At 50.9% G+C, this 16,549-nt stretch overlaps 1 protein-coding gene across 1 annotated transcript in view; it reads right to left on the minus strand.

Annotated features, from left to right (window-relative positions):
• Positions 1 to 13,821, minus strand: part of METRN (meteorin, glial cell differentiation regulator) — a 53,224-nt gene extending 39,403 nt beyond the window's left edge. The window contains exons 1-2 of the mRNA XM_069647012.1: positions 13,548 to 13,821; positions 1,059 to 1,486 (exon numbers count right to left, since the gene is read on the minus strand). Of these exons, the coding sequence (XP_069503113.1) occupies positions 1,059 to 1,486; positions 13,548 to 13,780 (661 nt within the window). The 5' untranslated portion in view covers positions 13,781 to 13,821. The remainder of the gene's footprint in view (positions 1 to 1,058; positions 1,487 to 13,547) is intronic.
• Positions 13,822 to 16,549: the final 2,728 nt, after the last annotated feature.

Below are 16,549 nucleotides of genomic sequence, written 5' to 3' on the forward strand. Positions count from 1 at the left end.
AGGTTAAAATGTTGCATTTTAGAGCATACTTGATGGGTAAAAGCCAAACAGTTTGCAATTGGCGCTCGGGGGCCCAGTAGGCAGGCATGATATTTTTTACTGGACATATTTGATAGATGTCCATTAAAAAGATGCCATCCCTGTCCTCAGGGCCCCACAGTGCCTAACACAATCAACGTGATTATGTGTGTATGCTAGGTAGTGGGGGGCCAAAGGGGAAGCATGGTATTTTTGACTGAACTATGATAGATATCCTGTATAAAAAATACCATCCCTGTCCCCTGGACTCTACAGCGCCTCAGAAGGCGAGCTGATTTTGTCAGGTGGGTAGGGGGATTGTGCAACAAAGGCATTATTAAAATGCCTTTGTTGTACATCCTCCCCTCTACCCCCCCACTCGCCAAAATCAGTGCAATGGACCAAAAGTAACACACACATTAACACAACGATCACTGTATCATTCGCACGAGCACCATACACACATTCACTCATAACCAAGCATTCATACACATATTTAAATAACAAAATAAATGAACATAAACGTACCTTCTGCAGCAGCCTGCGCATGGGTGCCAAGCTCCCCCTCGCACATAGAGACATGCAGTGCCCCAGCCAGCATTTCCAATGAGCTATGCAAGGCTGGCGAAGCAAAACACCCCCAGCCTTGCATGGCTCGGCAAGCATGTGCAGCTGGGGAACTGAACTGTAAAAGGGAAACAGTGCAACCAGCCCAGGAGCAGTCCCTCATCTGGAAAAAAACAGCTGATGGAGTGCTCAATGTTTCACTTGGCTGGCTCCTCAGCTCCCCCATAATGGGTGAGGGGGCAACTGGGTGGACACCCTCTCGTCCATTATGGATGAGCCGCCAGGCTCGGACTAGCCTATAGGCCCTATAGGGCAATGCCCATACCAAAAATGCTAAATGCTAGTGTGGGACAGTCAAAATGGGCCACTTTTTTGGCCAGAAGCAGGAGGTGGGCAGAAGTTGCATATATTTGTTTAAACGCTGTCCCCCCACCCCTCCATCTACCCCCCCTTCCCTGTGCCATGCCACCTACCTTCCACGCTGAACTTGTTCAGGGGCAGAGACAGTCGCGAGTTCCAGTCTCCACGTAGCTCATAGCGGAAACCGGCAATGCGCCGACTGATGTCCTGGTGCGGAGTGGACTGCAGGAAGAGCGCCGCCTTTTGATGGGGCAACCAGCTGAAGCAGTGCACCCGGGGACGCAGGGACAAGTCTGTCTCAGACAGCAGCAGCTCCAGGATGCCATCCCGCTCCAGGTAGGCCTGCGCACCACGGAAGGTGCTGGCTGGCTTGATGCAAGCGGTAATGCGGCTGGGTCCGGTGCCTATACCTGGGGTGCCAAGCGGAAGACGAGGGGAGAAGCTCAGTCGAAGAGCACCTGATGGGTACAGCCATTCCAGTGAGCCTTCACCACAATGCAGGGAGATCTGTTCCACGCTACTGGGCTCTTGTGATAGTCCACTGAAAGAAAGGAAAGACTCAGAATTAGAACACAGGCATCCCTAAGCAAGAGAGCTAAACATGTGAAAAGAACATAATTATAGTGCTAATGAGATTTTTTTTTAAAAGGACTGAAAAGAGGTCAGCCGCAAGACACCCACTTTTTTTCTAACAGAGCAACCCTACCTTCCTGTACTATATACATATACCTTCGGAAAGCTATGCACCCTTACATGTTCCATTGTTCGACCCTTCCCACATTTTGCTTTTCAATACCACACACTCAATCCTGGATACCCCGAGCGTGGGCCCAACACACTCTCCAGACAAGCCCCAGCACCTGGAGAGCTCTACAGTGGAGGATGGCACAGTTGAAATGACTATTTACTTACTTCTGCAGCACTCCTGTGTTGAATGTAATTTTAAATTCCTTAAACGTGGTTCAATTAAAAAGGACCTGAATACCCACTGCTGCCAATTGTCCCCTTTCCTTGTGACACTGCATTGCCCGCTCACCACTAGGCGGGCACCCTCTCGCCTATACAGGGTCTGAAATTGCTAGGAGCCATTTAGCTCCTGCTTCTAGACTGAGAGAGTCTAGTTAGCCTAAAACCAAAAGTTACCAGGAGCTACTTTCGGCTCCCCAGGACATCTGGTGTTTTTGTAAAGATGCATATGTGACATGAATTTTGAGTGTTTATGAATGTAAATAAAGAAGAACTCAAACATTTAAATATAATGGAAAATACAAAAGTTACAAAAAGGTAAAGTGTGTATCCCACTAGGAAGTTAGATTTGCAGTGCATGGTGTACTCGCTCCTGGATCCCTAGTGGTAGCTCCTGCCTACTGGGTGAAGCTCCTGCCTACTGGGTGATGCCGAAACCCAGGAGCTGTTTTTAAGCTCCAGCACATTGAATCTTAATTTTGATCTATGCGAAGGCCACTTGCCTTATGACTGCCTTTGATAACTCCATTGTTGTCCTGCTTGTGCCGGCCTAGCCAAGAAATAATACCCAATACTTGTGGCCGTGTCTTTCCCTTCATATGGGAGATGGAGGGAGTGCTTAAGTTTTCAAAGCTCCCTTGAAAAGCTAAACGGCCCAATTTGACCTGCACGACCCCTCAAGGTTCTGTCCTGGTGCATACATTGAGTCACATACAATGAACAGGAAGATATAGTTTGGATCAGTGGTCGAAGTCTATGAAAAGAAGTAGTGGCACTGTGCTCCCAGCTCCCCAAACCGCATCGCCATGCAAACCCCCAAACAAATGCGCATGCTGTTTAAAGAAACGTTCAGTGCAGTGCAACACTTTCATTTTAAAACTAAGCCATTCCGGAACGGTTTCTTCTTCAAAGTGTAGGAAGGGCAACACTTAGAGGAGCACTGCGCCCGACCCACTTCACCTGGTTTGCATCTCGCGTGGAAGTTGCAATTCTCGGGCTTTGCCCTTGCTCCTCGTTCCCCGGGGGCTGCTCCCTAGCACTGGGTGATGCCGCTGCCCTGGAGCAGATTTCAGCTCCTGCTTACTCATTGGACATTGCGATCACTGCACACATGAAGTGTTTCATGTTACTTCCGGCAGTGTGGCTTCGAGGTGAAATGCAAGCTGGGGTGATCCTCCATTTATAGACCACTGGGCGGCGGTTGTAAATAGCAATTCTTGCTTTTGTGAGACTTTTTGAGTAGTACCTAAGGGGGAGATTTCTGATTGAATGTGATGCAAATTGTGCATTTCAAAGAATATTTATACAGTAACACTGGTCAAAAATACTAGCCACATGGTGAAATAACTTATCAAACTGGCTCACTTTGACCACAAAAAACTGGCCCACCCTAGTATTTTGCGTTTTTGGTTCGGCATTGCCCCTGTAGGCCAGTCTGAGCCTGCACCAAAAGCTAGCACCAGGAGTCACTTTTGGCTCCTTCGGCCTGCTGATGCAGAACAAACACACCTGTATGAATGTAACTCTGTTTATTTCGGATAAACGATGAATAAACATTAGCACACATGTATACGACATGATGGGTCCTAAATAGGGAACAAAATGGCAAGTTAGCACCATGTGTGGATTTGCGGAACGCTGTGCACTTGCTCCTGGTTCCCCAGTGGTAGATCCTGGTCAGTGGTTAATGCTGAACACCCAGGACCTGGCACAGATCTCTCTGGCTGAGGTAGGCCAGTGTGAACTGGACACCAGGCAGGCCACGGGAGCAGCTGCATAATCTGCTAGGAGGGCATGGGGGAGTCGCAGAAAACCGTTGGAGTGCAAGTCACAATACCTAGAAGGAATTATACCCAAAACAACGATATTTATACCATCAAACTGGGTAATAACACTAATAACTACAGCGCTTAGTGACGGGCGGCGTAATGAAGCGCTACATAAAAAAAACACAATGGTATCAGATCATCGCCTATAACTAGACACATAAGTTACCAATCCGCACACTATTGCTGATATGATTTATTTATAACGCGCTTAATATCCAGAGGTTTCCAAGCGCCGACCTATCCGTGTCTTGCTCCCAAGGAGAGCACGTTGCCCCTAAGCTATCCTCCCGAGACTTGATGAACAGGTGCGTTGAAAATAAGGTGCTGAAAACAAATCCCAGCGATTTTAACAATGGGAAATGTGTTGGATAATGAGTGATGGACAAAACACAGAGCCTTGCAACTCGTCCATCCGCAGACAAGTGGGTTAACTTTGTTACAAGAAAAAAAGGGCACATTAGCTGGAGCAAGCCCTTTTTAATACAAAAAGTACTCCTCGCCTCCATACCCCCGCCCCCCCGTTTTTCGATCCACGTGTGGAAGTTCTGAAATATTTTAAATCAGAAACAAGAGTAGAACTACTCGCACGGATCTCTACTTCGCCAATCAACCGCTGGATCTCTACTTGGACTCCCTGCACGCGGTGACCGGTCCCCGGGGAGCTGGGGCCACACTGGCTGCTGGGGGACCTCTGGGACGCCCACTTGACCCCTTCCTTGTTCTCCGCTCACCCTGGCAGCAGTGTTTGCCTGTGTGGAAGCTGCTGGCTGACAGACACGCAACAGCTGGGCCCAACTCTATGCACGCTCTGCCCCCTATTGGCCAGAGGGCGTAACCGCCGCGGCAGAGAAGGCCAGGACATCTCTCCACAAAGGGAGGGGGCGATTGCACAATAGCACTGGCGGGCATTCTCCACCTCGATCCCACGCTGGGTTGCAACTTTTACCGATGCACTGTAAACTCAGCCGCCAATTTACAATACATAGGATCAGTGAATGGTAGTGTCCACCTGAAACCGCAGCAGTCCTGCGTTTATTTCTTATGTCTGTAAAACACTGCCGAGTAGACAGCACCAATCATTACTATATATACACAAAAGACCCGTATGCGAAATAAGCCCAGCCAGCTACCAATTCAGTTCTTTACATTTCCCCCTCCTCCTAATCCGAGTCTGCACGGGTCGAGTCTCGCAAAATTTGGAGCAAGCCCTTGCAACCGGTGGCTATTAAAATGCTGGACTACAAATCCCAAGATCCTTCACCATTCAAACTGATGGCTCCAGCTGAATGGATTTGTAGTCCACAACATCTGGATAACGAAAGGAGGTAGAATTTTGCCTAGGACCATAGAGTCACTCTGGGGCAGTCTCAAGGGCCCCCACTGACTTCTAACCAATTTAAACACCAGCGTTTTGCACAACATGCTCAGGCCTCACTCATGCAAATTCTTGAAACTTGAGATCTCTCACTTGAGAGGGGAGATGAACTTGAGCCTTTGGTGCAATCCTTAGGGAGAAAATGCTGGCTCCAAAAATAGCCCGGGTTCCCAGCCACTGCATCGCAGATCATGAGGCCCAAAGGCGAGAGGGGCAGTTTCACTTCCAAGCTACATAGAATATATATATCATGAACATCAAATGAGTTGTTCCCCCTCGAATGAAAGGGGACTCCCGCCCCTGCCCTCTTAATGGTACTCCTTTTATCAACCATGGATGATAAAAAAAAAAAGACTTGAGGTGCCCCAGTCTGGATGCATCGTACAAAAATGAAAACAAATGTGTGCTGCGGACAGTAAACCCACTGAGTTATGTCATACCAGGGGTCTACAAGGTTAGCTCTCCGGATGTTTTGTACTACAGCTATCATTAGCCCTAGCCAGCACAGTCGTGGTGGGGGAATCATGGATACTCGACACACCGCTCCTGCAGTCAGCCGGGTCTAAAACACCCGACTTGTAAGTCAGTAGTCTTTCGGTTTGTGCGTGTGATGCACCAGAGTTGGGACATGTGCTGTTGTGTAGGCGAGTAAGCTTTCTGCAGTGTGTGTGATGCACCAAAGAGGGTACTTGTGCTGCCTTGTAGGTCAGTAGTCTATCTGTATGTGCGTGTGATGCACCAGAGCTCGGACGTGTGTTGGCATGTAGATGAGTAGGCTTTCTGTTGTGTGTGTGGTGCATCACAGTTTGGGAATTGTGTTGTCTTGTAGGCCAGTACCCTTTCTGCATGGGTGTTTGATGCACCAGAGCTGGGACTTGTGTTGCCGTGTAGGACACTTTTCTTTCCCTGATGCATTAGGAAGACTTTCCAGAAGTATGTGCCGGAGTCCAAACTGGGACTCCAGGCATTACCCAGGCCCCTCAGGGTGTATTCTGGCATGGACCCAGGCCCCTCGGGGTGTATACTGGCATGGACCCAGGCTCCTCAGGGTGTATACTGGCATGGACCCAGGCCCCTCATCAGGGTGTATACTGGCATGGATCCAGGCCCCTCATCAGGGTGTATACTGGCATGGATCCAGGCCCCTCATCAGGGTGTATACTGGCATGGACCCAGGCCCTTCGGGATGTATACTGGCATGGATCCAGGCCCCTCAGGATGTATACTGGCATGGACCCAGGCCCCTCGGGATGTATACTGGCATGGGGCTCAAAATGTTGCAGCAAATTAAGAGCAATATTGTGCCACAAATGTGCAGGTTTGACAGCATGTGGGGATAATTCTAACGATTAATTGAAATAGTAATTTGTAGCCATAACATTTTCAGAATTCAATTCCTTATCTTATTGTGTTTCCCGATCGAAAACGACTAATGATCGACATCGGCATCCATGGTAAGGACTGACAATGCTGTGGGCGGAGTCAATGGCTTATTTATTTATCAAGCGCCGAAAGCCCGTAGGCATCAGGGCGCCACAAAAACACAAAGGACATTGCAAAGGAGGGACATCACAGAAAGCAGCTCAGAGGGAACAGGTGTGCCTAGGCGAAAAAGGTGGGCTTTCATAAGTTTTCTAAAGCACGGCAAGTTGGTTTCTTTCCGTAGTCCAGGTGGGATAGCGTTCCAAAGTTGAGCAGATAGAACGGGGAAAGATCTTCCCAAACCCCTGCTCCTTTTAGCTCTGGGCACCATCAACGACTTGCTGGTGCTGGAGTGGAGGAGCCTCAATGGGGTGTATGTTGTAAAATGTTCCTTTGGTTATTTAGGAGCGTTGCCAAAAACACATTTGTGGGTCATCATAATGACTTTGAAGCGTATCCTGCCTGGGACAGGAATTCAATGCAGCTCCGTGCGAGCACTGGATATGTGGTATATATTAGATCGTACACGAATCGATAAGCATAGTTTTGTACGATCTGCAATAAGTGAATAAAACGTGCCGAGGCCCCCAGTAATAACGCGTGGCCGTAGCCAAGACGCGGTAATATGACTGCCCTAGCCAAAATGGCCAAGTTTCTTTGGGCCAGAAAAGATTTAGCATGTCCCAATACTTTGAGATGGTAGTGTGTGCCATGAATAATCCCGTCGACATGAGCCGCAGAGTTCATGTCTGCGTTCACGTAAACACTGAGGATTTTCACTTTGTTCCGAATGGGTATGGCGTGGTTGTCAATGAACATACAAGCTTGGAGCGAAATTTTGACGATGCTCTGCCTGCTATGATAGATTGTTAACATTTTTCCAGTGAGAACCCAGGCCGTGAGTCAACAGTGGATCTTTACAGAAACTAATAGTCAAAGAGGCTGCCAACGCTACTGATGACACGGGCTCACAGAATGTACTAATCTGTCAACGTGCTCGATTATATAGCTTGGTGCCTTTGCTTTGCTTGTAAATACAGCAGCGTTGAATTGCACGTAAAGAGATTGACTGTAACTATAGGGTTGCTGTTGGTACTCTCATTCAGAGAATTGCCTAGTATTTCGTGCTGGACAATCCCTGTGGGTGGGACCAGACGGATATGCAAATTAATATCTGTTGAGGGTAGTGAGCTCAAACGTGGTTGTAGAAACTCCCCGGTGGAATGCATCCCATAGGCTAACTTATTTGAACCATGTTCGTTCTCAGTTGAGGGGCTCCCATCCGTTTTGCAGGGATTAGATGTTTGTGGAGGGTACTGGGGGGTAGATAGCGTGCGGTCAAACGGTCTGCAGTCCTTTCCAGCAGCAGCCCACAACACCACAGGTTTCGGGATCTATCCAACTAACACCCCCCCCCCCCTCAGTTCTCACAGGGACATGAACAGCAAGTCCAGCATGTGTGGCAGAAGGGCGACATATAAGACCACCTACTTTACAACATCTTGTTGAATCTGAGACACAGTGGACCAGATATAAAGTCGACTTGGGGCGATAACCATATTAAATAGCAATGGTGATCGGGCAGGCGCGTTTGTTGCAGCATGTTTGCAGCTCCAGCAGACAAGGCACATGTGGTCTATGGGCTAACACTGGAACATGGAGACCCAGGTGCTCCGTTTGATGCTGCAGGGGTATGCATTTAGCCTGGAACCAGAGGTGCGTGGTTAATTTTCAAGATTCTACCAAGGCAAGATCTTTCATGAAACTTAAATCCTCTCTCTAAGCCAGTCTCTGGGGCACCTCATGCATGGGTTTAGAGTCCATCGCTCCTGTACTTCCCTGTCTTCTATGACACACCCCAGATTGGGGCCCACAGGGTCTGCTGCACGGCCATGCGGCTTCACCGATGCATGTTTGCGTGCTGTGCACACAGATACACCACCTTACTCAATGCACAGGCCCCTCGCTGTTAAACGGTTTGGGTTTATTGCTTTGATGCGTGCAACGGTGTTTGACTTTTGTGTGTCGCCGGATCATCATTTTATTGTGATTCATTTGGCTGTTAGTAGACTAGAAAATGATTACAGCAACCCTATAGTGGTCTAATTACGAGGCTCTCCAGCAGTCTCTGACTACAAATCCTATGAGCGTTCGCCACATACTATGCTGGGTAGGGCTGATGGGAATGAAAGTCCAAAACATCTGGAAGGCCACCTACGTTTAAAAGTGTCCAGGAAGCGATTCCTCATCCCAGGGAAGACACCCAAGCAGAACTCCGCAATGTATACACACCAAATGGCCCCAGGTTTAAACTTAAAACACTCAGAGCAGGGCAACACAACTAGCCACAACAATGATGTACTCCCACTATCACAGTTCCATAAATTAGTCAGAAAACACGGGTGTAGTTACACAACACACAAGGTACAACACGAGGGGGGTGGGTGGGGCGGCGTGCAATCGCAAAACGCGTACAAAACCCAAAGTACCCTAAAACACGCACGCAACCATACAAGTGAGCCAACAGCACACACCCTGTACAACAACTGCCACAGTGGCTGGAAGGCTTCCAGTGGAGTGAACTGAGGGCGGCATGAGGCCACACTGCTATGAGGGGAGTGGCGGGGGGCTCAAAGATTCCAGGCGAGTTTTAAAGGAGGCCCACAAAGCAATAACTTCTAAAGAAACATCGTCACAAGCCTGTCGCCATATATTGCTGCGCGAGAGGATCAGCAGTTGCTAAGAGCTGCAGGGCTACTCCTTTTCTCTGCCTCGTACGGATGAAATTCTGAGTCGGACCACACCGCATCTGCATGAACCCTCTGAGCTCTGTTTATGGCCTTAGCGGAAATGCTATTTTTAATATGCCGCCTCGGTATTCCCAATGTCTGACTTGAGCATTGCCCCAGTGGGAGGTTTGGAGGGGGTGCTATACCCTGGTGCGCTGCCCCTCTTCCAGCATTAACTGATTGGTCCCAGAATAGCTGCGCAGGATACCCGGGCTCAGCTTTGTAATTCCCGACAATGGAGCGCCATTGTGCGGATGTTTACCCAGCCCCGCCCCCCTGCCCCCAAACGCTGGGGTAATGTCACTTGTATCACTTCCCTGCCACTGTCCAAACAACCCCCTCCCCGCCCGCCGGCCCGAGAGCGCCAATGGTCCGAGTCCAGGGCCTACGGACCCCGGGTGACCACGAGCTCCACCCACACTCCCAGCCGAGGGTTTTGTTGGTCACACTGGGGCCCTTGTGGGCAACAGATGTTCCTCCGCGGATGCCTGCACGTCCATGTGAAACGAACAGGGTTACGGCTCGCGGCAGTGTTGCCAACCTAGCGACTTTCTCGCTATATTTAGCGAGAAAGTACGCCCCCCTAGCGACTTTTTTATAAAAAAGCGGCTAGCGAGAAATCTAGCTACTTTTTTCAATTGGTTTGGAGACTTGCTCATTTATGCAAGTTTCCAAACCAATTGAAAAAAGTGCTGTAATTCGCCCGTTTTCTAACGGGAGTAATGTAAAAACACACAAATAACTTAAAAGGGAGGTGTTAAAAGGGGAGGGGGCCACAGTAAAACACACTTATAACTTAAAAGGGAGGTGTTAAAAGGGGAGGGGGCCACAGTAAAAGCCATAAATTGCAGGGGGAAAGGGGAGGTAATTATGTAAATTGGGCAGTGACGTCATCTAGCTACTTCTGGCGACTTCTAGGGGAGCCAATAGCTACTTTCTTCACTGAGGAGTTGGCAACACTGGCTCGCGGGGGTGGGGGGGGAGGGGTAGGCGGTAGCGCCGCCGCAGCTCAGGTTGCACAACAACAACCCCTCGGGGCTGTAACAACACGCCGACACGTAAAGCCCGCCTAAGCGGAGGAAAGAGCGCCACTTGCTGGAAGTTGGGACCAGTGGTCTTCAAGGGGGCGGGGGGACGCAATAATCTCCAGGGGGTGGGGTCCACACTATTTAAGATGACTGTTTTGCGTATACAAAAGGATTAAGGTGACTGCTTTTAATAGAGCATACACGCAGTATACAATCTGCTGGACAGAAGCATCACCAAAGGTGGCAGATGCGTGCATCTCATCAAATTCCTGCAGCTGTGCTCCAAAGTCCATCCTATTAACCAGGGTGTGACCGGAAGCTTCTTGACTTTCGAGAGACTTACAAACTGTGGCTTGCTGCTTCCTCTGCTCTCACAAATGTACCACCCAAAATGGGCATCCTTGTTCGTGTCTCCGCTTCGGTTTGCCTTACAGTCCCCAAAGCCGAGCCTCCTGGCGGCATAACCCTTGGTACAGCAGATGGGGCAGTGGCTTGGATCTTCATCAAGGCCCATAATTACCTATAACGTCATTCTCAGCGTCTCTGGTCTGTTCCGTGTTCCAAGCCATGGTCACCAATCCTGCCTTTTGCCATTGGTGGCCCGCTTTTTTGCGAGCCTTCCTCGCCTTTTGAGCAGCCTGTACCTGCCCATCTTGCTGCCGGGTGCTGTATGTAATTCGCAGTGTGTCCTTGGAGATGTCATTTCTTTTTCTGAAATGTTGTGAACTCTGGCCCAATGACTATCCCCCGTGACATTCCTTCTCCAGCACCCTGAGCCCACTTTCCACTTACTCCTGCAGCATCCCAAGCCCATCTCCTACTTCCTCCAGAGCCCAAATTCCCACGCCCCCTGCAGCATAGAGGCCACTTCCCCCTGCAACATCCCAAGCCCACCCGCTAGTTCCTCCAGAGCCCACCTTCCCAGGCCCCCTGCAGCATCCCGAGGCCAAATTCCCACTGCAGCATCCCAAGCCCACCTCCTACTTCCTCCAGAGCCCAAATTCCCACGCCCCCTGCAGCATACAGAGGCCACTTCCCATTGCAGCATCCCAAGCCCACCCGCTAGTTCCTCCAGAGCCCACCTTCCCACGCCCCCTGCAGCATACAGAGGCCACTTCCCACTGCAGCATCCCAGGCCCACCCGCTAGTTCCTCCGAGCCCACATTCCCATGCTCCCCTGTAGTATCCAGAGCCCACCTCCTACTTCCTCTCGAGCCCACCTTTCCACGCCCGCCTGCAGCATTCAGAGCCCACGCCCCCCCTTCAGCATCCCAAGCTCACTTACTTCCTCCCAATCCCAAATTCCCACACTTCCTGCAGCATCCAGAGGCCACCATCCCACAGCAGCATCCCAAGCCCAAATTCCCACGCCCCCTGCAGCAGATTTTCTTGCCAATAGTGTGCACGTTGAACCATTGCACAGGCACAGCCAGTCACTCCCATAAGTCACCCAAAGCATGAAAATGCCCAAACCATTTTCACCACAGGCACCCCATCATCCACTGCTGAGTCGCTAAGGGGCCTCAATCAACAGCTTTACATGTCTGGCACCCACTCCCGCCCTCCAACACCTTACACAGCCAATGCCTTGCACCAACACCTTCATGTTTACACAAACAGAGCAACCCTCCAGCAACTTAAGTCTCCAGCATTCTCCAACACCATCAACCTCAAGCAAACTAGCAACTTAAGTCTGCAGTACCCCCTTCAACACCCCAAACGTGTGAGTCAGTTACCCTCCTCAAACATCTGATATCTGTATTCAATGCATTTCAACCCTCTTATAACAAATTACGTCGAAAAACACTCTCTTCCAGCATCTTTAAGTCACTAGTACAACATCGTAATTCTCCAGTAACAGCCTCCATAAAACTGAGCCTCCAGCACACACCTCGGACTATTCTTAAATCTTAACACCCCAACACTGCAAGTCTCTGTTTCCCACCGCTAACATCTTACATCTCTTACATCTTCTTCAAAGCCTAGAGCCTCCAACATCTTAAGTCTCCAGCACACACAATGAGTCTTAAGGACGTTCCCCAATATCTCTCTCAACTACCCTCCCTCCAACAGCTTGAGCCTCAAACACATGGATCAAACTTTAAGTGTCCAGCACACACCCCCAACATCTCACATCCCCAGCTGGCCTTAAATCTCAGGTACAATTGTTAAACGTCCAAAGTCCTACCCCACACTTCTACCATACCCTATGGCTGCAATACCATCCTCCTCCAACATCTTCAACTTTCCACACCAGTGCCCCTCCAACCTCTCAAGTCTGGAGCACTCTCTGCCAAACCATACATCTTGTCCACCCTCCCAAGTGTCCAGTACCCACTCACAACATCTCTAACTGCCCAGCACAAAGATATCGATTCCTTCAGGCACTTTCTAGTCACTGCGAAGTGCGAACCGCGCTGCCCTTCATTCGGGATAGAGGGGACTGTGTCAACGGCCCCTCCCCCGTTTGCTCTTTCAGTACAGAGTCGCTGCCTAACCTCTCTAAAATGCGTGCACTTTCGGGCCAGTTGAGGGACACATAACCATCTTTAACTCTTCGGGGCCATGCCACTCGGAAAGGCCAGCTTTGAGGACCCTTTGAGAGACTTCTGGGTGGGTGCCATGCTGCCTAACGGTCACCCCGTGATTTAAAACACTCGAGACTGAGACTAGCACAGGGCTGCTGCCCCTGGTGGGCAGATCTCACACCTCGCCGAATAGGAAGGCTTGTGCGGATGTGAGGGGGGGGCGGCTCCGGCGGTCACAGGCACGGTCTCCAGCTTACCCCTGCTCCCCTGAGCTTGCCCCAGGTAGTAGATGCCGGCGTGCAGTTGCTGGAAAACGCTTCTTGCCACAATCACGGACTGGCCTATAGGCAAATACCCGAACGAAAAACGTAAAATGCTAGTGTGGGACAGCTTGTTTGGTCAAAGTGTGCCACTTTTTTGTCCAATGGAGGCCGGTGTGAGGAGTTACTTCACCATGCCGCTGGTACGTTTGACCAGTGTTGCTGAATACATGTTCTTTAAAAATGCAAAATTGGGTACTATCCAAAATATGTCACAAAAGGAATGAATTGCCATTTGCAACTGTGTGCCACTTTTTCATTGGTGCACGAGACAATTATATGCCCCAGTCCGACCCTGCTTGCCCAGGACCCAAGTGCCCGAAAAAGTGCGAGGAAAGTCCTTACCTTCCCCTCCAGCTGCAGAGGTCCGTGGAATAAGTTGCCTGTCCGGCGTCCAGGATCCCGAGGGAGAGGAGGAGGGCCAGCCAGAGCATCTTCCGACCGAGCCCCTGTGCAGGACACAGGGGCATCACTCTCCGCCGGCTCCGTCCATGGCGCCCCGTTGGGACTCCGAGGACAGGCGGGGGAGGGATGTGCGCAGCTGCCTCAGTTTCACCGTCCCGGAGGCAGACAATCATTCACCGCCGCCCGCTGCACACTCACTGACCACCTTCACGGGCGGCAGGGGGAAGGGGTGCCTAGGTCTGGCCAATCCGGGCAGGACCGGTCAACTTCGGGCCAATCACGGCCCAGCGAGGGGGGGGGTGAACTTCTTAAGGCTTCCCCTCCCCCACCGCACACAGGCCCAGCCGGGGGGAGGGGGGGGGAAATGCCATTAAAGAGCTGGGACCGAAGAGAAGAAAAGTGAAAGCGGTTGGGAACTCGCTCCAGTGTTAGAGGAGTTGGCAACACTGACTCGCTCCCCTCCAGAAGTGAGCGGGTCCAGGTGGAGGAAGGGACCGGCTGTACACAACGCAGTCCCCCTTCAATGCACTCGTGTCTATATGTGCATGCTTCGTTTGTCTATTTATAAGCATTTCTTAATTTAGTTTCCTATAGATCCTAGTACTTTTTTTTACATTTTTTGAAATATTTATTTACTTTCAAAGTATACATGAATTTTGTATGTTTGCATATATATATATATTTGTCTACTTAAAATTTGTTTTTAACAGGCATTCCTTCGTTTGCGTGTTTTTGTGTTTCATATGCTACCATGCTGTCTTGCGTCTGCCACTTGTCGCTTTGCCAGTGCCGCACTGCAGCAACACTCATCTTTTCACTAGCAAGGGCCGACTGAAGATCTTTTCGCGATTCGTGGGGTCACTGGTGCCGCCTGACCTCCAGCTAGGAAACCCCAGTCTGAGGCACCAGTGGGGTGGATAGAGTATAATTAAGATGGAGGAATGCAACAGCGGGGTTAATAGCTGCAGTTTATCAGGGGATAGGCAGGAGGCTTGGAGCAGAAACACTAAATGTCCACTGAAAAGCTATTGACCACTCTCTGTCAGCTGTGTGATAAAGTAGTCAAACTCGCAGTAAAAAGAACGTCGCTGGATACTGCACGGCCGGAGGGAGGTGACGACCTGAAGGCCCCAGCAAGGGAAGTCTGTACTGTGCATCCTGCAAAACGCATATATAATGTACTTTGTCATGAGACTGGCAACATGTGGGCAGCAGCTCGAACGGTGGAGGGGGAACTGGTGCCGTCTGAGGACTCTCCCAACACCCACAAATGCTGATGCTGACATTTCTCCCTGACGTGCCCTTAAAGCCCCTGTGGGCAGTACTGCGCCCCCATCATGGCAGAGGTTGGAGGGGGCGCAGTACCCCTGTAGATCCTTGGTGGGTACAGAATGGAGAGTGCCCGCCCAGTGGCGGAGGCACGTTTTAGTTTCAAAGGGTGCGAAAAGGCTTCTCACGGGGCACGGGTTAATAATCCAAGTCCTCTTCCTTGAGGGCAGCGTTCGAGGGCGCACCAGAATGTAAAAGGGGCCCGAGGAAAGCGACCTCCATCGCGGCCTCGCCAGCTCCCCCACTGCGCGCGCCCCGCACACAGGTATGTCTCGGTTCCTGGATCAGCCTCAGTCCTTTCCTAAAAGCCACCGGTCACCTTTCAGAACAGGTTGTCCTGCACTTTTTTTTATTATTCTCTTTGCGCAGCTCTAGGAAGTGGATGATTTGTGCTTTGGGAACAAAAAAAGTTGCGTGCACCACTTCTGGGCGTGTTCTTCAAGAAACGTGCACCGCAATGTTTGCAAAACCACGCCTTGTCAATCTGTGTACAGACATGCCATTACAGTTTTACTGTATGTTGTATGTGCTGCTTTGCATGCGTATGAGATTAATCCCAGTGTCGCCGTCCAGTTATTACATTGCAGAGGGCAACGGCCAGGTCAGTCAACGCCAGCACCCACTGTAACATGCAGGCGTAAGGGCCCAGGGGAGGGTGGTGGCATACACGGTGTCGGTACTAGCACCAGTGAAGCTCTTACTGCCCTTCAGTAACATTTCAATAAACGGGTGCCCTGCTTCTGGGCACCCATTTCATCGATCTGAGAAGGATGAAAGACTGAGGCTGCTTCTGCGGGAGCTCACCCTGAGACCAGCGACTCAGCGAGTCGTGCATTGATTGCTGCGTCATCCGATACACCTGCAGGGTTCCCGTGCCCACTGTTGGGTCCCAGCCCTCAGCGTGCGCGCACGAGGGCTGGAGGAGTAAGCTAGGCCGCACGGCCTGTGGCGCAGCGCCAGCGGGAGCTCCAATAACTCGCACGCACACACGGGTGGATGGTCTGCCCCGGAACTGCCTCCCGAGCGCGGGGGCAGGGCTTTTATTCAGCACGCCCTGCGTCACCGCGTAGCGGGACGCTGGGTGGAACATAACATTCCTCCTTTATTATAAAACAAACAAACATGACACTAACTTGCATCAACTGTGAGTGCACACATCTGCTCACGCTCTTAACCAATAATCGTCCAGCCATAGGGTCCGTGGTCCAAGCACCTCACACTACCACACAGTCATTTAGCTTGGCCGGCGGTCTCGTGGCCGCTCTCAGACCGTACCGCCATTCTCGGGGCCTGCACCCCCCCCCCCGGCTCCTGATCTGGCTCACCTTCACTGATCATGTCCTCGAGGCCGGGGGCCTCCAGCGGTTCCCAGGTACCATCCGCCGCTCTTGTCTCATCCGGGATGGACCTAGGCTCGTCTTCGCTGGGCTGAGCGTCCTCCTCTTCCAGATAGCACTCGCTGTCAGTCCACAGGTTGCGAGGCACCGCCTTGAACCATGATGAGTTCCTCGTCACTCGACGGTGTCCTTGGGTCACAGTCACCATGGTTCTGTGCCGATCGCTGACGGTCCATGGCAGTTCCTCGTATCTGGTGTCGAGTTTTGATTTGGTGG

Source organism: Ambystoma mexicanum, chromosome 2q, assembly GCF_040938575.1.
Source record: "Ambystoma mexicanum isolate Mex_15411 chromosome 2q, UKY_AmexF1_1, whole genome shotgun sequence".
Taxonomy (NCBI): domain Eukaryota; kingdom Metazoa; phylum Chordata; class Amphibia; order Caudata; family Ambystomatidae; genus Ambystoma; species Ambystoma mexicanum.